The sequence below is a fragment of the Fukomys damarensis genome, unplaced genomic scaffold (genome assembly GCF_012274545.1).
Source record: "Fukomys damarensis isolate Sample0158 unplaced genomic scaffold, DMR_v1.0_HiC HiC_scaffold_28, whole genome shotgun sequence".
NCBI lineage: Eukaryota > Metazoa > Chordata > Mammalia > Rodentia > Bathyergidae > Fukomys > Fukomys damarensis.
Window position 1 is genome coordinate 5692849 of NW_022900940.1, and position 23424 is coordinate 5716272.

At 43.9% G+C, this 23424-nt stretch overlaps 1 protein-coding gene across 2 annotated transcripts in view; it reads right to left on the reverse strand.

Annotated features, from left to right (window-relative positions):
- Positions 1–23424, reverse strand: part of Eif4e3 (eukaryotic translation initiation factor 4E family member 3) — a 55008-nt gene that overhangs the window by 21995 nt on the left and 9589 nt on the right. For both annotated transcript variants that reach the window (XM_019209351.2, XM_019209352.2), the window contains 3 exons: positions 11651–11723; positions 2655–2749; positions 1323–1383 (listed from right to left, as the gene is read on the reverse strand). In XM_019209351.2, coding sequence (XP_019064896.1) covers positions 1323–1383; positions 2655–2680 — 87 coding nt within the window. In that variant the 5' untranslated portion in view covers positions 2681–2749; positions 11651–11723. The remainder of the gene's footprint in view (positions 1–1322; positions 1384–2654; positions 2750–11650; positions 11724–23424) is intronic.

Here is a 23424-nt window from a genome sequence, read left to right on the forward strand (position 1 = left end):
CCCTCTCTCTCTCTCTCTCTCTCTCTCTCTCTCTCTCTCTCTGCCTTCCCGCCTCCTTTTCTTCACCTCCCGGCCTTTGTACCTCGCCTGACTCCCTTCAATAAAGATCTCCTGCTGGACCTCTCGGTTTGTGAGTGACCTGATTGGGAGGGGGTGCCCAAAGGAGGCTCGAGACCCCTTTCAGAATTTGCCTACTTAATTTAAAAGGGTGGGTTAAACTCCTATTTTTAGCTTTGGGGACTCTTAGGCCCAGCTCCTGACAATTTCGTTTTCAGTCACTATAAAGGGTTAGAGCCCATTCCTATGAAATATGGGTGCAACCTGTGCTAAAATCCCAATGAATGCTGAGACTCCAAGGCTCCCATTTTCCTTCCCACGGACACTGTGAAGTGCTTCTGCCCTACAGTGGAGGAAGAATGAACTTTTAGCAGGAAGGACCCTTCTTCCTTCCATGGAAACCAACTTCCCCACGTTAGTTATGGCTGATGAGGAAAGGACTGCTATAAAGACAAACAGCTTTTTCTGTAGTTTGCAAGGGGTGATCAAAAAATATGGTGACTGTTTAAATGTTTTAAAATTTTTACAGTAAATGACACATTGCCAATAATCCCCCTGAAAATACTCATTTTGAACAGACTTACTCCATCATTCTTGCCACTTTATAAAGTAGTTCTGGATATCCTCTTTCATGAGAGCTTTTATCAAATATGACAAAAATATAGTGAATGCTACTTCTCACTATCATCCAATGGAAAGAAGAGCTCATAAAAAACATTCTGGTGTGTCCTCATTCACCTTTTTCACTGGATCTGGCACTGTGAGACTTCTGGCTCATCGCCAAAGTCCAAATGATCATGAAAGGAAAACATTTTGAATCAATTCAGGACATCAAGGCAGCCAAAATAATACAACCAAAGACATTCCCAAAAGAGACTTCCAGCACTGTTTTAGAAAGTTGCAAGAATAATGGGTGTGTCTGAAGTGGGGGAGTATGGTGAGGGGGATTACTGGCAATGTGTCTTTTACTGTAAGACATTAAAAAAATTAAACACATTGTATTCTTTGATGCAGATACAGGCATTCAACCCTTGCAGATTATGTGATACAGTGACACTATCGCACTGTTTCTATAGAGAAGCGCAATATCACATCTTCAAGGCGACAGTGTAAGGCAGAATTGTCACCAAGGTCAGAATTGAGTTTGTTACCACAGGCCTGGTGGGAGACTTCTAGGCAGGATCTCTAAAAAGTCCAAAATGCTCAGAGCATACAGTCAACAGCAATCCCAAGCCAGCCAGTTACGGGAAACAGAACAAACCTACCGTGCTGTCCTTGGGCACTTTCATCTTCCAGACGCCACCTTTTGCATTACTCTCCTCTTCCCTGTATCAAAGACCAATGTTTAAAGTTATACTCAATGACTGACTGGTTCTGGATACATGTAGATTAAGCCTTTCTACATACAGTTAACTTACTAATAGAAGACCTTCAAAATAAAAACAACCAGGCATTTTTTCAGTAACTCCCCTCACCCTCACCCACTCTCTGACTAGAAACAGAAGCAGATGGAAGAAAAAGGAAGAGGACAGAGATGGCGATAGAAGAAAACAGTGATGAGGGCAGGGAGGGTGACAGGACAGGACACAGGTCCTTATTCTCAAGCAGATGGTGTAGAGAGGCTCCCTGCACTCTCTGACGATGGACAATTAATGTAACTGCTTCCTGGGTGTGAGGACTTTCACATGTCTGACCATGTTTACGACTCCATCTCTATGGACCAGTGTCCCTGTGGTGGACAGCTGCTCTGCGTCCCTGCTTCACACCTGCTCCTAAGCACCGGGGCTTCCCTTAGGGAGCCCATTGCCTTCGGCTTTTATGTGGGACCCACTTAGATAGAGATGAGTGTCGAATCCACATCCTAGCTTTCAAGTCAGGCTGTGACAAAGGTTTGCCTAAGAGAATCCTGCTCTTCCTAGTCTTTGTGATTGGCCAGGGTGGAATGGTGACCCTGGCCCTGGGATTTTATTGTGCCTGGCGAATGGTGACACTGATAAACTTGAAGGGTGTGAGGCTGGAGCTTATGACGGCCACTGGCCAGCACAAATGGGAGAGCCTGCTTGAAAATTTAGCCAGCACAAGGATGGCCAAGGAGGGTGTCAGGGTCCTGATAACATCTGTGAACCCAGATGTGCAGGTTATCAGCCTCAGCAGACTTCTCAGTTATGGTTTCCAAAAATATGCTGGTTTCTGCTCACTTTTGGTTTCTGCCACTTACTATTAAATGAGATGAGATCTTCCACTTTATTTTTTCTGGAAGGGGGAAGCAAACTCAGGCATGGCACCACTGAGCTACATCCCCGGCCCTACACTTCCATTTTATTAGAGAGTAAGTGACTCAAAAAGGTTGAAGGATGTGATATAAAGATTAGTAATTTAGACTCCAGCCTGGGCAACTGACTCTCCAATGCCATCATCACTACACTACACCAAGCTATCAAAGAGGAAGGACGCCTTCTGGTGGGCCTCAGCCCCTGGTCATTATGGCAGACTTTCTGTGGGTTCACTGAGAGATATCTACAGGTGAAAAGATCTCTCATGAAGTTTACAACCATGTCCCTCCCATCGTGACCTCACAGTAAGTGTCAGAAACTTACCACAGTGGTCGCCTCTCTCCTCTCATTAAATGGTAACTACATCTCAAGGGCAGGCTAGTCACAGGAGGGATATTATTGTACACACTCCAGAATATCTTTAAAAGAAAAACATTTCATTTAATATACTCGATATGGATTTACTATGCCCATAGATAACAACATTAATTAATTAAAGAAAAATTTGATTCTCATTAAGTTCTACCCATCCAAGATAGATTTTTTTTTCTCAGTATTCCTTCTTTCTGCTAGAAAATATAACATTAAAGAATGTTCCAAGTGGCTGGGTGTGGTAGCGCACACCTGTAATCCCAGCACTCGGGAGGCTGAGACAGGAGGATCTATGTGAGTTCGAGACCAACCTGAGCTACATAGTGAGTTCCAGGTCAGTCTCAACTACATAGTGAGATAGTGAGACCCTGTCTCAAAAAACCAAAAAAAAAGAATGTTCCTTAATGATGTTGGGACAACCAAAACTACACATAGAGATAGTGAGACCCTGTCTCAAAAAACCAAAAAAAAAGAATGTTCCTTAATGATGTTGGGACAACCAAGCTCTATCTTCTTTTAGAGAGCTATGGTTATTAAGCACATATCCCTATTCAATATGTGTACACAGAAAACTGCAAAATGCTGGGCGTGGTGGCACACAGCTATAACCCTTGCACTCAGGGAGGCTGTGGTCGGAAGATGGCAGGTTTGAGCCCATCCTGGTCAGTTTAGAGACTTAGTGAGACCCATCCCAAAATAAATGATAAAAAGGGGCTATGGATGTAGCTCAGTACAAAGATGTCGGTTCAATCCCCACACCAAACCAACAAAACAAAACAAACAAACTTGGAAAGATAAAGTACAATACCTAGACAAAAATTTGTAAAATCATGTTGCATTAGGGATTTTTGTGAAACACATTTTAGCTGCTCTTGTCACAAAAATGTAACCCTGCGAGATGATAGACATATTAACCTGCTTCACCACAGTAACAATTTTAGTATCTACATGCATTCCATGACATCACAGCATATACCGCAAATATCTAGAATGGTATTTATCATTTAAAACAAGAAAGTACTAACTGACAAAGACAGTATGTGCATTTTTCCTAGCATATGTTTAATTAAGTAGATCTGGTTAACATTTGTATGGAAATCAGACATTTTATGTTTTGGAAGATTTGAAAAATCAGAGGGAATATGTTTTACAGTATATATTTGACAGAGTTTTGTGACACATTCAGATCCTCATCAGTTCGGTGACAACTCACTGTCAGTGGTATTCTGTGGTAAACAAGTTAACACTGTCCTCAAAGTGGAAAGGATCTTGCTAACCAATGGTCTTTCTGAAACCTCGATGGCATCTACTGAAGCCTGGGTACTGCACGGTTGTACTGGACCATACTTCTTCATAACAGACTCCTCTAGGAAGTTTGTGGTGCTTGGCACGGGGGCTGTGAGTGTATAGGAGGAAGAGGAGCCGCCTCAGGCTCTGAGCTGCTTCTCCTTCCCTCTCAGAAGGAACCAGGGACAGCTCAGTTACTGAAGCATAAGTTTGTAGGGTGAGGGGACTTCACGTCTGTGTCCTCGAAAAACTTGCATGGTGAAGCTCCACCCACAGTGGGATGGCGCTAGGAGTCAGCACTCTTAGGGGGAACCTGGGACAGGATGGCAGAGCTCTCAGGAGAGGGTGAGTGTCCTTATAAGAGGAAGGCTGCCAACTCTCTACCGGGAAGCAAGAAGCTCCCAGCTGTCTGCAGACCAGGAGAAGGGTCCTCACCTGACCCCAACTAGGCTGGCAACCAGATCCTGGACTTGCAGACTCCAGAAGTACAAGAAATGCAGGTTTTCTGCTTAAGCCCCCTGGTCTATGGGACTGTTATAGTAACCTGAATTCACGAAGACACAGAGTGACTACAGCAAAAGTGATAATACAAAAGAAAGTCATCACAATAGAGACAGTAATAGTAACGGCAAAACCAAGTAACAATTACTGAACTGTTGTGTGTGTCAGGACTTGGTCTGTTAGTTTTACATATTTATGTAACTTATTCTAATAACAACCTCCTGCAGATTATTGCCTTATTTCATAGATAAGGAGACTGGGATACAGAGGCTACCAAATTCCCTGTGTAGAGTGACCACTGGGATTAGGACAAAGACTGAGGCTCTGAAGAAGAAAATGCTCCCCAGGGCTAGATTTAGCTCAGCGGCATGGCACCTGCCTGGCAAGTGTGAGGTCTTGAGTTCAATCCCCAGCACAAAAGAAAAAAAAAAAAAAGAAAGAAAAAAGAAAAGAAAAGAAAAAAGAAAAAGAAATGCTTCCCAGCCTGTTAGGACTAGGCCATAGAATTACTACAGTATGAATTCTATGCCTAGAATTATGTGAAAATGAGAAATATCATTCTGTGTGGTAAGGTGGGTCTCCTCGGAGATCTAATGAAACAGGGTAAGTAACAGAGTGATTACAGACGTGAATCCTAAGGCTTCATGAATCGAGTGGCATGGGTAGAACGGAATTTTCTTTATGCTACACGATAATCCCAGTGGGTTATTCAAGCTTGTTTTGTGTAAAAATACAATAAAGCCGAATTAATTGCAAAGGTGTGAAAATGAATGGAAAGAAAATTGAAGGGAAAAAAGCCCATGGTGGTAGATTAATAACTGAGAATCCACCTGGCATTCTTTCTCCTAAAATGGTGCTAACATAGGAACAGCTGAAAGGAGCCCGATAGTAAGACTGGATCCTCCGATGTCTGCCCTTATGCAGGCACCTATCCTACAAATGCTGTGCTAGCATAAAATGACTCCAATGTTCAGGTCCCATCTGTGGTATGGGTGAACACACAGAGCTGGAATTTAATCCAGGTGCTCTGAGTCTGAAATCCCTATTTTCTTAACCACTAACCTGTTTTCTTTCACGATGCTACTGTATGTGTTAGAAGTGCCCTCCTCCAATCTAGGAAGCCTAGACACGCGCTGAAGATGTTTTCCTCCCAGTCAGATGTCCTGAACTGCATGGAGTCTGGTGACCATCTTCACTCCAGCCTGAGACACCAATGTGGCAATGACTTCTGCTGAATTTAAGGACAAAATGATGCTAAATGAAAATCCCTGCCTAAAGGAAATCTGAGAGGACTTTGTGTTGCCAAATTTTGAATCTCAACAGCATCCCAAACCAAAGCTCTGCTCTCACATCCCTGCCTTTTCACTTCCTCTTTCAGGTACCTTGAGACTGTTACAATGAATGCTTCTCTCCTTGCAAAGTTCAGGACAACCCTGTTAAGGGCTGCAACCTTGGAAGCGTCTCTTGAAAACAAAATCAAATATAGATAACTGATACTGTTTATCTGGGCATATCTGACTGGAAGAGATTGCAGCCCAACCAGAGACGGTGAGAAACTCAACTCTGATGAGCATATTTATTAAAGCACCAATCTGTACATCTGTGTGGGAACAGATGGAAGTGAAACATCTGGTGATATCTCTGAGAGGGTCTCATTCAAAAGTACAGGGCAGTGCAATGGTCTGACTCCTGTTGCAAAGCTCATCTAACAAACAATATTTGTTAGGTATGACACTGTAGTAGTTGGAGGACAGAACCAGACATTACTAGGTTCCTGGAGCCCTCTTTTTTCCACTGAGGAAGAGAAAGGGCCACTACAGTGAAATCTTGAGAATTCATAATTACACTCTCTGTAACACATTTTTAAAACTGCACATTGTAATCCTAGCACTCTGGGAGGCTGAGCGAGGAAGATCACAAGTTCAAGAGCAGCCTGGGCAATTTAGTTACTGGACTCTGTCTCAAAATAAAACAGGGTGGGCCAGGGATGTAGCTTAGTGGCACTGTGCCTGCCTCACAAGCCCAAGGTCCTGAGTTTGAGCCTCAGAACTGGAAAAAAAAAAATCAGAGACTCAAAATAAAACAGGGCTAGGAATGTAGCTCAGTACAAAGGCCCTAGGTTCAATCTCCAGTACTGCCAAAAGAAAAAAAAATTGAAACACCTATATCTTTCTAGAGATTAAAACTTGCAATGAGATTTCAAAAGTCGTTAAGCTTAAAATTAATTCTATTCAGCCTGAAAAAAACAGTGCAGTAAAAATAAAACCAGGTATAATGTTTATGAATTATGGCTAAATCCTTTTTTTCAATGCCTCAATAATCAAGCACAAGGTGAAGTATAAAGGCTTGGCATCATTCGCTCAGCCAATGCTGGTGGACACCAGTATGCACTGTAATGTCCTTGGGGAACCTGAACTGACCAGGGGAGTGACAGCCCTGTAAGTTCTCCAGCATCATTTTGGTGCTCTTCATTCTAGTGCTCTGTCACTTCTATTTCTACATAACTGGGTTGTGACCACATATGCTAATCCCATTACACGTACAATGAATAAATTAAACAATTATAAAGAATCCTGTTACACTGGATATGAAGTTTGCACTAGGTAGAGCTACGAGGCAGATCTGGCTTCAGGTTTGTCTTTCTCTCCCTCTCACTATCTCTGCCCCTTTTTCTTTAGTGCCACTCTCTTTTCCCTCGTGTCCCCTCCAGATCCTTTTATGACAAGACGCCATTGCCACAGGCTGTCCTGCTGTGTCCAAGGCAGGAAGCCAATGGATCAATCTTTCTGTCATCTTCTATTATCAACACTGACCTACAGACTTCTGCTTCTCAAGGCACAAGCATCACTGATCAAGTGGTCTGAGAATGAGTCTGCTGCTCTAACTTAATGGCCCATAGTACCACCGCTCCATGATCAGGCAGCCTGACCTATTGTCAACAGAAGTCTTGGTGTCACTGGCAGTACCCAGGGTGACTTTATTCTCTTCATTTTAATAAATTATACATACTATTTATGAAGACTTTCGGGCTATGAGGAATGATACTGAAATTCTATTTCTAAAAAATATGAAGTACCTGTTGTGTAAATTTAAGTAAAGCCTCAATTTATGGGCTATATCTGGTAGAACACCGCGTAAGCGGACCAGTATGGCAAATGTCGAAATTGGTAACACAAATTGCCGAGGGCTGAGGCAGAATGCTATACAGGAATGCATTTTCAGGCCTGCAAGTTTTAGTCTTGTGGCAGGTAAAATGGAAAGGTTCTGGGGACGAGGGACCCTCCTGTGCAAATTCCACCTGGCAGGTAGCTCCACATTCTCCCCCAGCACCCCCTGGGCATGTTTGGAAGTCATGTTCTCTTCTGTGCTGCACCCGCAGAGGGTGCAGTCACATGGGAAAAATGTGCAATGCGTACGTTCAAAAGACTGGAAGGGATCAATAAGCATGTGTGGAAAACACACCTAAGAAATCTCCATGAAAGATGGGAAAGTAGGCAATAACTCTAACTCCAGGCAGTGTTCGAATCACTGCTGGCTGCAGTCAGAGAGTCTGCAGTAGGGGTCACCGGGTCCTCTACAGGTCTGGCATCCTGCACTCCTAAGTCACAGGGGTAAACGGAAGAGCTGAACCAAAGCGGAGAAAGTTCCAGCCCTGCAGGCACAGCGTGACTAGCTGTTTCCACTGGACATTTGGGCCACTTACCTACCAGCCTCAGGCTGCCCAGCTAATACTTGGGAATAATGACTCCTCCCCCACCCACACCGACTGGGATTTGCAGAAGGGCCTTATGTATAAAAAGATGCTCTACGTCTTAATGTAGAGCACTCACTAATAACCCATGGTTCTTACATTTCACCCAACCATATATGGGAAAAACATAAACAGGAGTAGGGAGGAAGGTTTTCAGTGTTGACAGAGTGACAGAGCATCAACGTACAATCACAGAACAAAAAGACAGCTGGGACAAGTGTGTCCTCGGATGACTTTCAAGGAAGCATGCCAGCTAGTTCTTGAGCACTGAGGACCATTCCAGAGATGTTAGACATGGGCTGAACTCCCAAAAGTTATGAATAAGTTAAATATGTTTTTACAAATAGAGGTGTTAGTAGTGGTTTAATCCAGGGCATAACTGCTTGAAATACATAGAAATAAATAACCTAGAACCAGTGTATATAGTTTCCTTATGTAAAACATGACTGAGGAAAGGTATGAAAAGATGCCACAGCAGAAGGAGAAAATGATGGCAGGTGAGATTATTGTTATCGCTGGGCACTTACTGTGCTTTTACTTCTCTGTACCATTTCATTTTCGATAGATCATAATAAAAGTCTCTATTATGATTCTTCCCATTTTATAGATTAGTGAATGGAGACATAGGTTAAATAACTTGTGCAAGCTATTAAGTACCAGATAGAGAATATAAATACGGGCAGCGTGACCTCCACATACACTAACCCACAACCCCACCAGTCAGCTCCTGGAGCAGAGGGGGTACAGTCCAGTCACAACATGCAAGGGCAACATGGGAAGACTTAGCGAGTGCCAGACCTTATAGGGAACCACCTCTCATCTCTCTTAACCTTCACCCAGCCTTATGGAGTAAGCATGGTTATTATCAGATGAGGAAAGTGGAGTAAACAAAGACATCAGTCCCCAGAAGGAACTTCCACTTGGCCACTTACAGCAGTGTTTCTCTGCCTTTTTTTCTTCTTACCTTTCCCCGTAGGTAAAGCTGCCCTAAAGGAGCCCTTTTCACCTAATCGCTGAGGAAACTTTAAAATCGCAACAGACTGTGTACTTATCTACAGACTGCATGTATGTCTATGCTTTTTAAATGAAGCAGTAAAATTTGCTTACTGATCTCCTGAGAGCCAGATTTTGTCCCCACTGAAAATGCACAGCCCACAGGTGAGTGGCTCTTTATGTGAACTACCTGTTATGATCCAGGAAAAGCGTTTCATTTATTTATTTCTCATTCATTCAATCCTTCAGACTGAATTGGGTGAAAGAGAACAGATGCAAAAGAATATAATATTATGTGATTCCCTTTATCTGAAGTTCAATAGCAGACAAAAGGAATGTATGCTGTAGGAATCAGAATGGTGGCTGCACCTGGAGGAGGGGAACTGATAGGAAACGGGGTGCAAAGAAAATTTCTGGCATGATTGTTTTTAATTGTGATCTAGGTAATGGTTACATGTATATATCTTTGTCTAAATTTGCACTTGAGAAACATGCATCTACTGTGCACACAAATTATATCCTAATAAAGTATAGTTTGTTTTAGTATTTTTGTCTTGTCATGTTTTGTTTGGTGCCTGGGGACTAAACCCAGGACCTCACACATTAGTATATGTGCTGCCGAAGCACACACTGCCTCACACATGTTAGGTAAGCTGTAGCACTGAGCTATACCCCTTCCCCTAAAGTATAGTTTTCGTTTTTTGGTATCGGGAATCAAACTCGGGTCCTTGCACTTTTGAGGCAGGTGGCCGAACCACTGAGCTAAACCCCCGGCCCCTCTAAAGTACAGTTAGTGTTTCCTACATGTACCAGCCTGGGAAATTTAAATTGTTCCCTAAAGATCTTAACATGCTGCTGGATCCAAATACTCTGTGTTATCATACAGGGTCAGGAAAAATGAGCCAATACTTAGTATCTGACTTACCGATGGCTATGTGGCTCCCACACCCTACTCTTGGGAGCTAACTGTCAGAAGGGCAGTAAAAGCCTAATGAGTCCCTGAAAGACCAATAGGACCAAACAGCTTCCACATGAGAGACCTTAAAATTAAGGCCTCTGAGGTCTATAAAATGGTTGCTGGGAAAAGGCAACAATGTCTGCAAATTCATGGAGAGGGAGAAGTGAGAGAAAGCTTTCCCAGACTAGGCGGGCACTGATTTCTCTTGACACCAGCCCACGTGCTGCCCCATGACACCTCCCGTACTTGGCACTGAATGGTTCTTTGCAGAGGCCCTGTTATTTGCTTTCCACGTCCTTATGTCATTTTCCCAAGTGGATAAGAAATGGCCTGTGGTTGGGATGTGTCTCACACCAGCTCACTGCCCTCAGCAGCCGTGCACAGCATCTTACAATCAGATCCCTGGGGTTGTGCAGCTACAAAAGTACGACTTTATAAACTACATGTTGGCACTAGGATTTGAAAAATGGATCTATGTGCTATTTCTGCAAGGAAGAACCTGCTTAAAGGACATAATCCAGATAGTAATCTACTGGAATTTCTAAGACATTACAAGATTTAGCAACACGAAAGGAAAATTACTTATGATCTGTGCCTTCTAGGAAATCCAGGATGTTAAGGCAGAGCAACTCTGAAGCTGCTTTTGTCAAAAGCCTCATTACATCTGCAGGAGCGTGTGACACCAGGAGAGGAGAGAAACTTGATGGGATTTGCTTGTGGGGAAACTAGAAATAGGATCAGCTAAACAAATTTAGTTTTTGAAAATGTTCACCCTCAGAGTTGGATAAAGAACTGACAGAACCAAAAATGTCCACAAGCTGAGCACCTGGCAGGTGCTCTGCCACGCACAGAGTAAACACTGCGTCATTCGATCCTTGCAGTAATTGTGGACGTAGGTGCCGTTATCACATCGACTCTACAGAAATTAACAAGGTTCTTAAGTGCCTAAATCAGAGCAGTGGTATCAGAAAGTAAAGCGTTTTCATCCTGACACTACCTGCTCTTCTGGCGTGTCCCCTAACCATCGGTGTCTCTGTGGATGCGCGCCCCCACCTTGCACAGATGGGGAAGACAGATGCAGCAATGGGCGGCACAGCTGCAGCTGGAAGAGGGACGTGCACGGATGTCCTCACAGGAGTCACTCTTTTTCTTTTGAACCAGGGATCGAATTCAGGACCTTGCACTTGCGAAGCAGGCCACAACAGTCACTGTTAACCGCAGTCCACTTCTCATGTGGATCTGTAGAAAGCTTAGGTAATAAAGTCCTAGCAAGTGCCAAGCAAGAGAGAAGCAGGCCATCTGAGCTTGGACTTGGCCAAGGGCAGCTGCACCAAAATGGACCTGAGAACCAGATTCAGAACAGAAGCCCTGGCAAGGGCTACCCGGCCTTAAAGTGGAGAACAACTAACTGGCCAGTATGAGCTGTCTCAGCCCCCCACACCCTTTTCTGGATCTTACCTGCACTGTTTGCACTGTGTAGATTTTCTTCAGATTTGAGGCACACTCAGCCGCTGTGGCACCAGGGAGAGATCTAAGGAAACATCCGCAAAAGAACAAAGATGCAAACAAAAACAGTGTTCATGAGACAGTCAACATACGACCTTAGTAAAAATCAGCTCTTAGATAACAGACTTGAACATTTGGGGAACGCCAGTTAGAATTTAAAATAAGAAACTGCTTCTGGGTGAAGTTTTATGTTTACTTCTCTTAAAAATTAACATATATATTTTCTGGAAATTTAATAGAAGAAAAGGAAAAGTAAGTAAGAAAGGTATTGAAAACATTAAAATCACATTTTGAAAAACACTGAAATAACAAAGTAATAATCAAAAATTTTACATCGGGCTTTTGATAAGAAACTGCTTTCTGTAGCAGTGACAACGAAAACTCAGCGTCCTCCTCAGGTGATGTGTTTGAAAACTTGCCCACAGCCTGGTGGTCAATAACCACTTTCTCGAGAAGCAGAATGACCATGGGCCTCCTTCTTTAGGGAAATGTCACTAAACTTTGGTCTCTCCTGAATTTGAATGCGTTCCCCAAACACTTGCCTCTAGAAAATCTTTCTGTTACCTCCTGCTGATCACGGTCAAAACACATTAACCTTAAATTTGCTATGTGCTCCACTAGATGGCAACATACTACAGAGTTATTTACCAGAAAATCCTCTGCATTTTAGCTGGTTTTACCAAGCACCATTCTGGGATTGTAGGTAAAATAATCCAATCTCATTGATTTTTAGATGTTAAGATTCTCAATTCCCAGCACTGTTTCCTATTCCCTATTACTAAGTTTGTGCTGAAGAGTTGAGGTCCAGTTAAATCAAGTCTAAAATGTATTTCACCACACAGTGCCCAACAGCCCAGGCCTGGTTGATAATGAGAAATAAGAGAGAGGACTGCTGCAGGAAGAAAGCACCATGCTCACAGCTGACCCACAATCTGTAAAAGAAATGAATGCTCTGCTCTCTGCCAACCATCAACACCCAGAAGCACATCCTTGGGCACTGTAGGGAAGAGCGACAGGAAAGGCATTCCCAGGTGGGTGGGGACAGCATGCCATGGCTGTACAAACTACACTCCTGGAACTGAGGACCAGCAAGAGCACCATTTTTGCTGAAGATCATTTTCAAGGCCAGAGTAAGCCCATATGATTTTTTTATTAAAATCGTCCTTCTAAATGGAGCAGGGTAAGGAAAGGCCTCACAAAACAAAACAAAACACTGATCGGATCAAGCCTAACAATAGCTCTATCTTAATAGGTTAACACTTTATGATGTAGATGGATTTTTTGTTTGTTTGGCTGTGGTGCTGAAGATTATACCCAGGGCCTTAACACAGAACTACATCTCCATTCCTTTTTACTTTGTTTTTTTTTTTTTTGTACCAGGGATCGAACTCCGGTCTTTGTGCTTGCAAGGCAGGCGGCGGAACCACTGAGCTAAATCCCCGGCCCTCCATTCCTTTTTAAACTTTTAAAATATTGAGACAGGGTCTCGCGAAGTCTCTCAGGTTGGGCTTGACCCTCCTGCCTCAGCATCCCAGAGTTTCCTGATTTCTTCATGGAGGAGGTTGGATTCTATGGTCTTAAAGGTTCTTTCCAGTTGCTGGTTGTTGTCAGGCTACACTGGCTCATCCAGTCAGTGTAATGCATTGTGTTCTGTGCCTGGAAAACACCAACAGGCCTAACCCTCATGCCCAAACTTTCTTCTTTAGCAAGAAAATTTGGACTTACCAGGCTTCTTTAGCAAGAAAAATTGGGCAAAATTTAAAATCCATTTTAAAGGGGCAAACAAGCTAAGATTTGCAAATGATCTGCCTTGTAAACAAGTCAGTCTGTACTGGGCTTACTGGTTCAGAGTTAAACAAGAGCCATATTAGCTATTCTTAATGTGTGTGTGTGTGTGTGTGTGTGTGTGTGTGTGTGTGTGTGTAACTGAAGACTGAACTGAGTCTTTGCACTGGGCTACATCCCTAGGTTCTTTGTATTTTTTATTTTGAGACAGGGCCTTGCTACATTTCTCAGGCTGGGCACACAACTTTTAGCTGTTGGGGACAGGGTGGTGATAATTCTATACAAAGCCCTTGTCCTCATGGAGTTTATGCTCTAGAATCCTTTCTTTACCCCTCCTCTGAGAGTTTCCCCAGGTTTTTTCAGGCAAAGAAATAATGCCTAGACCTCTTCTATTTGCTTGGATGAAAAGAGGTAGGAAAGAAGGCTCAGAGAGGTGGGAAGAAAAGTGGGACACTGTGGCTTCCTGTTACTGAACATGCATCCTCTCTCATCCTTATAGCAAGCCTGCAAAGTTGATATCATTGTCCCTGCTTCACAAATTAGGAAACTGAGTCTTATGTTTAAGTAACACATTTGGACTCCTCTCCACGTGTCTGGCTCTGATGCCCATAACCTTTCTCTTAGACTAGGTTGCCTCTCAGTAAAAACCAAGCTGTCATTTTCAGCATAGGTGGTCACATTAGCAGGTCTTGTGATGAACTGATCTCTCCCATTTTTTGGATTATTTACTCTTTCCTTGGATCCACCCTCTGCTCCTGCCTGTAGTATTCCACCACCACACATCTAGTCACATACTTGGGAAGGGCAGAGACAGAGATGCAGAAAGACATTGCACCAAACAATGGCTACCAATGGACTTAAGCAAAAAGGCAGGAAAACACAGGGGTTAAGAGGATGGTCTCTGGAATCTACAGGCCTCAGTTCCAGCCCAACTCTGCCACCTATCAGCTGTGGGTCAAGCCTGACTTTTCTGATACTTGCTTCTTTAGAAACAAGGTTCAAGATCTCTCCCCCATTACTTTGCTAGTATATAAAACATTTATCTACACAGCACATCTAATTGCATCCAGTAGGCAATTGCTGCTGATGTCACTATCATCACTGAGATGGACAGAAGAAGAGGGCACTGATGAGAAAGCCATCAGCATTATGAGAGATACCAAGAAGGCTTTTTAATCTGCGGGAGAGTGAGAATCATACATATAGCTTAGCACCCTCTATATCTACCCTCAGAAAAGAACAGCCATCAGGCCCCAGTGCTGGGCCTACTCACAGCTGGAGTGAAGGCTGTTTCTCTTTGGCTTTGGCCAATTCAGAAACTGTGCTGTTGAAAGCACAGTGGGAAGGGACCCAAGGTCTGCCAAGCAGCTGATTAATGTAAAGGGTTAGGGAGTTGTTTATGTTACTTAGACTAAAACTTCCTACTCCAGTTTTGCATTACTCCTGTCTCCAACTTAACAGAATAATGGTGAATATATCTTACAATCCTCTATGTAGAATTGGTGAAAATCTCTTTTTATTGGAAGAGTCAGGAAAAAAGGAGGACATCCAATAAGGTTAGACCAGCTGTTCTACTTACACGGTTTCCAGTCACTTAAGCACCATTTACACACAGAAACTTAGTATGTTACTGCAAATCATGTTTATTTGTCCATCAAAGTGGGTCCTGGAGAATTTTCACTAGGTAAAACTCTTTGCTAATTTAACTTCAAAGTATTTCATCCTCTTTCTTGTTTAGGGAAATACTGAGTTGCAAAGACTACATGTCCTATTGCATGTGCATATAATGTCTCATTTTACCACTCCTTTGCAGATAAGGGAACTAAGTCTGAGGGTGGTACAGTCACTTAGCCAAAGATGCACAGTTGGCCAGCAGCAGAGCTGACAATCTTGCTCTTAATCACAAGGTTAAACCAAACGCTTCCAACACAAGCAACACTCTGGTTTGGTGCCATGAACACTCTGCACTCAGCATGGTTCCACCTGTCCTGCACCTTGCAGTTCGATTCAGGTTTTCCAAATGCACTCTTCCTACCAAGCCCCACCTTTAAAGATACCATTGTGGCCTTAGCTCATTAAGAAAGTTCATGGAGACAGGTCTTGGTAAATGCCTAAGCAAATTATCTTGAGCATTTCCTGACCAGAACTTAGCAGGCCATGGCATTAGTCACCAGCTACAAAAACAAAAGATAAGGATACTCGCAGATGCTTCCGACAAAGCAGACATGCTAAAAGGTTTCCTCACACCCTGTCTCCATCTCTGCCACTTGAGTCAGTCAATGGGCAGCGTCTCCTGGGAGTTGTTAGAGGCGCAGAGCCTTCAAGGCCCATCTAAGACCCTAGGAATTCATACCCACACTGATGTTTGAAATGTGCTGGCCTGAGTCACCTAAATTGAATCATCACAAGAAAAGCAAATGATGTGAAAAGTGAAATCAAATGGCAACAGCATGACAAGCACAATGTAAAAAGTACTCTTCTCACTGATGCATTTATCGCCACTCAAAGCCATTATGCTGATGGTGTTACCATTAAATGTGAAAGATGAGTCCACAAAGGGGCTTCATACAAGTTTTCAGGCAAGGCTCTCTTCTTTGCTCTGCAAAGTCTGACAGAGGGTGTCCTTGGCTTCACTTTATCCTATGAAACTATTCTTCAGTTTTTCCATCTTTGAAATTCAGTGGCAAGCCCAGGCTAATTTTGTTTGATGGTGTTGACACAGGGTTCACCCTTATAGACCAAGCTGGCCTTGAACTCACAGCTATGCTCCTGCCTCAGGTGCCATTGCTGGAATTACAGATGTGAACTACCACAACTGGGCCAGGTTACCTCTAAGTCCTATCCAGCTCCCATATTTTGGGCTTTGAGATATAGAAGAATTATGTCCCATCCATTTGCCTATTCATAGGGGTACAGTCTTCAAAGGACAGCAGCACTTGGGGTCATACAGTCCTTAATTCAAATCCCATTTCCATATAATAATGGCCTCAGATGAGGACTTCTGTAGGCCTCAATTTCCTCATCTGTAAAACGCTGCTACTATATCCTACTTTAATAGTGTGAGGATTTTGTGGATAATTCTGTATAGCACTTAGTTCAGAGCTTAATACATAGTACTAAAGTGTATTCCTAGTAACAATTTTTTTTTTTGAGATAAGGTCTAGCTGTGCAGTTCAGACTTGAATTTACTATGCAGCCCAGGCTGACCTTGAACTCACACCATCCTCCTGCCTCAGCTTCCCAAGTGCTGGAATTATAGGTGTGCACTACCATGCCTGGTTTCTATTAACAATTTGAAGTAGATGTCATTAAAAAAAATAATCCAGATATATCATATACAGGTACAAATTCCATATGATGAATGTGATCATCATGTACATCTAAACTATACCAAAAACACTTAATTAACGATTAAGAAATGGTAATGGAAAAAAAGAAAAAGACATTTAAAACTTTACTAGCATATCCAATTACTGGACACGTGTGTTTAGTACACACACACACACACAACAATGCTTAATGAAAAATGAATGATGCCAATAGTCTGACTTGACTCCTAAAGCCAGTCTGCTGTGGAATTTACATCAATGTCAGAAGCTGTCTAGGCCCAGTTACTTGATTAACTATGCAGCTCGCACATCATCATTCCATGAAAGAAGATTTTATTTTAATCACTTTGAGATAGATCTGTGGCTTGTGGCTACACCAGCTTTCTGTTTGAGAAAGTCTCATACAAAAACCGTCCGAGCCTATTATGAACAGTTAATAATGTATCTGTTGAAAGTATCCATATAATATCACTGATTTAGTTCTGCATATTTATTTGATTTTGATTTCTCCCTGCTTTCATCTAGGGCAGTGGTGGTGAACCCATGGCAAGGGTTCCTGTGTTGGCCATTCGTTATCACTGAAAGCTCTAAAAGGTTCACCATCACTGATCTACAGTCACTCCTACCTATTACAGAGTTCCTTGGCAGGAGCCACTGGGGCTCTTTTTCTCTCGATACACAGTTACACACTCAGGTGGGTGGGAGAGAAGTATAATGGTCAACGTTAACAAATACAAATAAATAAGGCCAACTTTCGAAGTGTCCTCATGCTAGACTTTAAAGTCTTGCTTGCTCTCTTAGGTTTAAAAATAAGAAAGTGGCACCCGTAATTTTTTTTTAATTTTTTGGTACTGAGGATCGAACTTAGGATCTTGCACTTGTGAGGCAGGTGTAGTGCCAATGAGCTAAATCCCTGATGCTATAATATTAAAAATAGGAAAAAAAACTTTTTTGAGACCAGCTAGTACCAGCAAAGAATCAGTAACTTTTTGAGTGAGGATGTTAAAGGCGCTGGGGCTATACTGGGAGAAACAAACACTGACCCATACTTGGAGAGACTGTGAGTTTTTCAGGGAAAGGCCCTTTCACAAAAAGTGAAATCCTTGGCTATTTAGAGATTCCATGGGAACAGAGGGCAAGAATGGGGGAAAAATAGGGAAAGTGATGGCGCCAGCTCCTGTATCCTATCAAATGTGGCTCTTCCACACAGCCTACTTTCCTGATTCTGTTCCTACAGATCACCCTATGAACAAAGATGATTTAGTGGTCTCTTTTAATCCTGGCCACACACACCTCCATGTGTCAGATTAATTATCAGAGACCACAGTGTGGGAGAAGTTCCAGCCTGGCTGGGCCAGGTGCACCGCACTCCTGTCTCCTGAGCTAACTGGGAGACCTTGCTAAGGCTGAGCGAAATCTTCATAGTGCATACATGCTGGGTCCAGTCCAACAGGCTACACCTCCGCTCCTAGTCCGTGACTCCTCCTCGCCCAAGAAAAATCACTCCGCCATGTCTGGCCAATAAGATATCGCCAAACATTAAATGTTCCTCCCATACTCCTCCCCCATGGTTCCCTACATAAGCCTGTGCATTTCCCGAGTAAGGCAGAAGCTCCCAGAAACCTCCCTGGAGTCTGCCTGGTGATTCTGTGCCTTACCCTCCCTGTCTGAGCTCCGGAACCTTGTTCCACAAGCGGGCTTGCGGATGACAACACCACAACATTGGAACACAATTGGATACATCACATCCCATAGGTCCCTGCAGGACTCAACACCTCTCTGAACTCTTCCCTGGTGCCGCTGACACATACAGCATGTGAGCTGTCTTCCTGGGAGGGCAAAGCCCACGGTGCAGTCATCTCTGTGTTCCCATAACTTAAAACAGTGATTGCAACCAATATGCCTAATTAATACAGTTAATACATAGAGCAGTTAACTATAAAGTTGAGACATGTAAGGCATTTGTTACTAATTCATCTTCTACTCTAAGAAGTCTGATGGAGTAGGTCTAGAGCAGCCCTGGCAGCCTCTATTTAGCAAGCACAGTCTGGTGTTCTGATGTTAGTGGATGAAGGACTGCACTTTGGGACACGCAAATTCGGGGGAGCTAAGCCTGAATGGGGTGGGGGTGGTGACATACATACAGCATGGCTCATCTTTGTGGTAAAAAAACAGAGGTCCACACACATTCACTAAGCATCTGTGCCAGGCACTGTCATGTGCACTCCCAGGAATCACAGACGTGAGGCACAGACACCCTTAGGTGGTGGGAGACATAAAGCAAAAATCTGCTGTATGGCAGAAGAGAGGGTGAGTGTTACAGTCCAGACAGTGAGATGGAAAAAGAATCCATACTTCATGATATGAACACTCATCTATCTTTTTAATGCTGTGGGGACACAAAGGGGTGGGCAGAGGCAGAAAGGAAGACATTGCTAGTAAGAAAGAAAGGCCTGGAAGGATGCACAGAAGTTTTTTAGGCTAGACAAAGGGGAGAAGAGAGCATCCCAAGCAGCAGGGACATCATGAGACAAATTCCTCAATGGTTCATCCAAGAAAGGGCCAGAGGACAGTCTGAGTGGTATGTTAGAGCTGGTGAGAGGTAGACATTAAGGCTAAAAAACAGGAGAACTTCATACTTAAAATAGCAATATATAAATAAAACAGCAAAATAAATCTAATCGCGATCTGTAACTCTGGTTTTCCCTTTTTAAAAAATCTGGGAAAACCCTTCTTCAAACTAACTTGGCCCACGTCTGAAAACAAACTGCCACCATACCACCACTAAGAAGTGCTCTAGCAGAAGTAGAAGCTTCCCCTTGTCCACCCTATGAATCACACAAGCCCACAGTGGAGGCACCCTTCAGTGATGAGCGACATCACGTGTATCTGCTACATGGCAGAAGACAGAGTGAGAAAGTTTTGGGATGATCAGATCAGGTCAATGTTCAGATGTCTCCAGTTAAGGTGGGGATGCTTGGAGGAAGGAAGAGCTGGGATGCAGGTAGGCAGCTAAGCAGGCCGGTGTATGAATGGGGCTAGAGATCAGGACATGGAAAGGAAGGGATAGCTTAGTTTTTGAAGGGTCTTCAATAGCATGGAGAACAGAGCTGGAAGGAATGGGGTGCTTGGGTAAATCTAAGAACAAACAGAAATTCCAACTTTGAAACATGGGTAGTATGGTGGGTTGTGAACCAACATGTGGTGGGCGGAAGACAGTGGAAAGAAATCATTTCCATTTACTGAATAATCAGGACAGCACTGACAGTGACTATGGACTTCCCCGGCCCTCAGAAATGTGTGTCCAGAACTCAGAATTAGCTGAGGGATGGAGAGAAGATGTACAAGTGACCATCAGACTAAAACAGCACCACAGAAGGCAAACCTGCAGTGAGAACTGAATAACACCTGTGATACTGAGTAAGGGAAAGGATAGGGTCTCCTGATGAGTGGTCCGGGAAGGTCTTGCTGAGACGACATTCAAGCAGCGGCTCAAAGGACAGGCAAGTACAGACTGAGCAGATAGCCATAAGAGTGTTCCAAGGAGTAGGAGCTTCCATGGTAAAGGGCCATGCTTGAGATGCTAGGGACAGAATAATGGACTGAAGGGCAAAAGCCGGAGGGAGAGTGACTTGGGGAGAAAGGAGGACTGGGCAGGAGCGGGAAGAGTGCAATCTTCTGGCTGCTCTGAGCACTGTGGCTTCTGCAGCTGAGTCAGCTGGTGTGATAGCCACTCACAGTGTCAACTTGAATAAGAAAGACCTGATGTCCCTCTCTCTGCAGGCCCTGGTCAGCACAGTTCTCTCTGTGTCTGGATGACTGACTTACTGAAGAGGGAAAGCCCACCATGGGTGTGCATGGCACCAACCCATAGGCGTGTAGCCTAAACACATCATCTCCAGCCATCCAGCACAGATCCTTAAGCTTCCCAACAGGAACTTGTATGGGACTCTGCAGACAGCTCCAGGCCTTCAACCTCTAGCTGGATCCTCAGGCAGGCTCTCCAGCGTGCACACAGCCCTTCTGCACTCTTCCACACCTGACTCTTCAGGCAGCCACTGTGAGCCTATCTTACAAACCTTTATATATATCACATATATATATAGTATTAAATCCATTCCTCATAAGTCCTTTATATCATGCATATATCAGATCTATTCCTCTAGCGAACCCTAGGTGATACAGCTGGGTACAGAGGACTCCAGGGTTGTGACTGAGCTCCCGGAGAATGCAGTTGCTGCTAGCGGCTCAGATGTGAGCTCAGATGCACAGGTGTGGGCGTGGGAGGGCAGCCGAGGAGGTGGCTGGGAAGGGGCTCCATGTGGATATACGTGGTAATAGACATCCACATGGGGACAGAGAGGAGAGGGATCCACAGAGGTGGAACTTTGGCAGACCCAGCCTAAGCTGAAGTTGTGAGTGGGTAAGGGGACTGGGAAGGCAGAGCAGAGCAGGACTGGACCTGGGCTGAGCCCTGCGATAGAAACTCAGGTGAAGATGAGGAAGTCAGAGCCACACAGCCAGAGTGGCCTCTGAGAATCAAGACAGCCATGGTTTTAAATATCCAGAAAAGGGGAAGAAGAAACCTCTTCGTCATACACACCATCGCAAATGCTTCATCCCTATGCCCTCTAATTGCTTAAACTCGTAGCCATCCAGTCTTTTTTCTTTTTAACTAAGTAACAGTTTTCTGGAGATGACTACTGAAAATACAGATAACTCTACTAAAAGGTTCTCCGAGTTAAACATAGTTAGAACAATGTTAATGGCTAACCCTTACTGAGCACTTACTCTATGCCTGTGTGGTGTCTTACATCCACGGCTCTCACTTAATTCTCAGAGCGGCCCTGAGGGGTACATCCTAGGACTAACCTCAGTTTACAAACAGTGAAAACGGGGCATGAGGAGGGTGGGCAACTCATTCTTCATCACACAGTAGGCTGGAAGACAGAGCAGGCTGGGAGGTTGGTGCCAAACTGGAGTTTTAAGTAGCAGGAGAGGTCAATGGATTAATCTGTGGCAGACAGAACTATGCTCAGCGAAGGTTGCCCTGGACAGTGCTCTCTCAAGAATGTTGCTTTTCTTAGCAAAAAAAAAAGTTACACATTAACTTTTAGAACATGAGGTGTTCATAATTCTGAGGAGGTGGTAGGAGATATATATGGAGATATATATGATTCCCAGAGAAGAAAATGTTCAATAAAAAGTAGAAATGACTGATCGGTCAAAAGATACGACTTCACATGCCCAACGATGAAACTAATTATGATTTTAAATGGACACACACATTCCTATTAAAGATTTGGGCACTGTGGAAATACATTTCACTTGATCATAGACCTTCAGAGGGAAAAAATGTGCCAATCAATAGTAAGAAATATGTAGTTTGGGTCTTCATAGAATTACATATTCTTAAAAGTGTTGTGTTGTTATATAATACTGTTATCTTAGATCATCTCTAAAACGGGTTTTCATAGGTAAACTAAATTTGACCTGTCAAAAAACTCTTGCTGGTCTTTTTTTTTTTTCCATTCAACTACATTTACAAATCAGGCCACGGATTCAGGCTTACTACCCTGAAAACAGATTACAGGTAACAACAGCACAGTCTGTGAAAACAGACACGCACAAGTTATGACAGTAGAATGTCTCAGAATTACACAGCGAAAGTGAAAATGTTTTCAAAACAAGTCTCAGCCATCTACCCTACCCCCCGCCAGTCCCTGGAAAAGAAACTCCCCAAATGTCACTTCTTCTAGATGACTGCTAGTTCCAACAAGAAAGAATGAGTTTGTCTCCCCTTAAAAAGTGAGTAATGCTTTTTTAAAAAGCAATCTGCAGTCATTTCATCATTCAAGGCATTCTAAAACCTAACTTGTATTTGCTAAGTACATTTTGGAGAAAGCTGTCACCTACATTTCCTAACACTTAACCACGGGAGACACAGTTCCACCAAAATTCCATAAACTTCCGGAGACCATCCTGAAGTGTCATCCCGGGCACCTAGGACAGATACTAAAAGAGGATAGCTGTACACCACCCATTCACTTGTTAAAATTTCCTGTGGTCCTGCTGTGCGTGTAGCACAGCTGTAGGTACTAGGGTTGAGCCAATGGCCTGCTCTGTGATCCTCAGCTGAAGAAGGGCTGGGAGACAGGCTGAAAATAAGTTCATATTCAAGGAATGTGGTCATGTTATGCACTATGAAGACGGGGCGAGTTTCTACAGCCACGGAGGCCTCTGAGCAGATGGCACCGGAGCGCCCTGTGAGAAAGGCAGGACGCCCTCCTCTGCCGGCCAGGTGCTCCCTACAGAGGCCGGCGTGCAGAGGGCTGGGGCCCCACGGCTGATAAACAGCATGACCCGGGGAGCGCGAAGGGCGGCTGCAGCCTGGCGCCGAGCCCTAATCCCTCCACCGCCTCCCTGGAGACCCGTCAACTTTCCCCGACTGCTGTCACCGCTCGGGGAAGAAGGGCAGCGCCCTCCTCTGCCGGCCAGGTGCTCCCTACAGAGGCCGGCGTGCAGAGGGCTGGGGCCCCACGGCTGATAAACAGCATGACCCGGGGAGCGCGAAGGGCGGCTGCAGCCTGGCGCCGAGCCCTAATCCCCCTC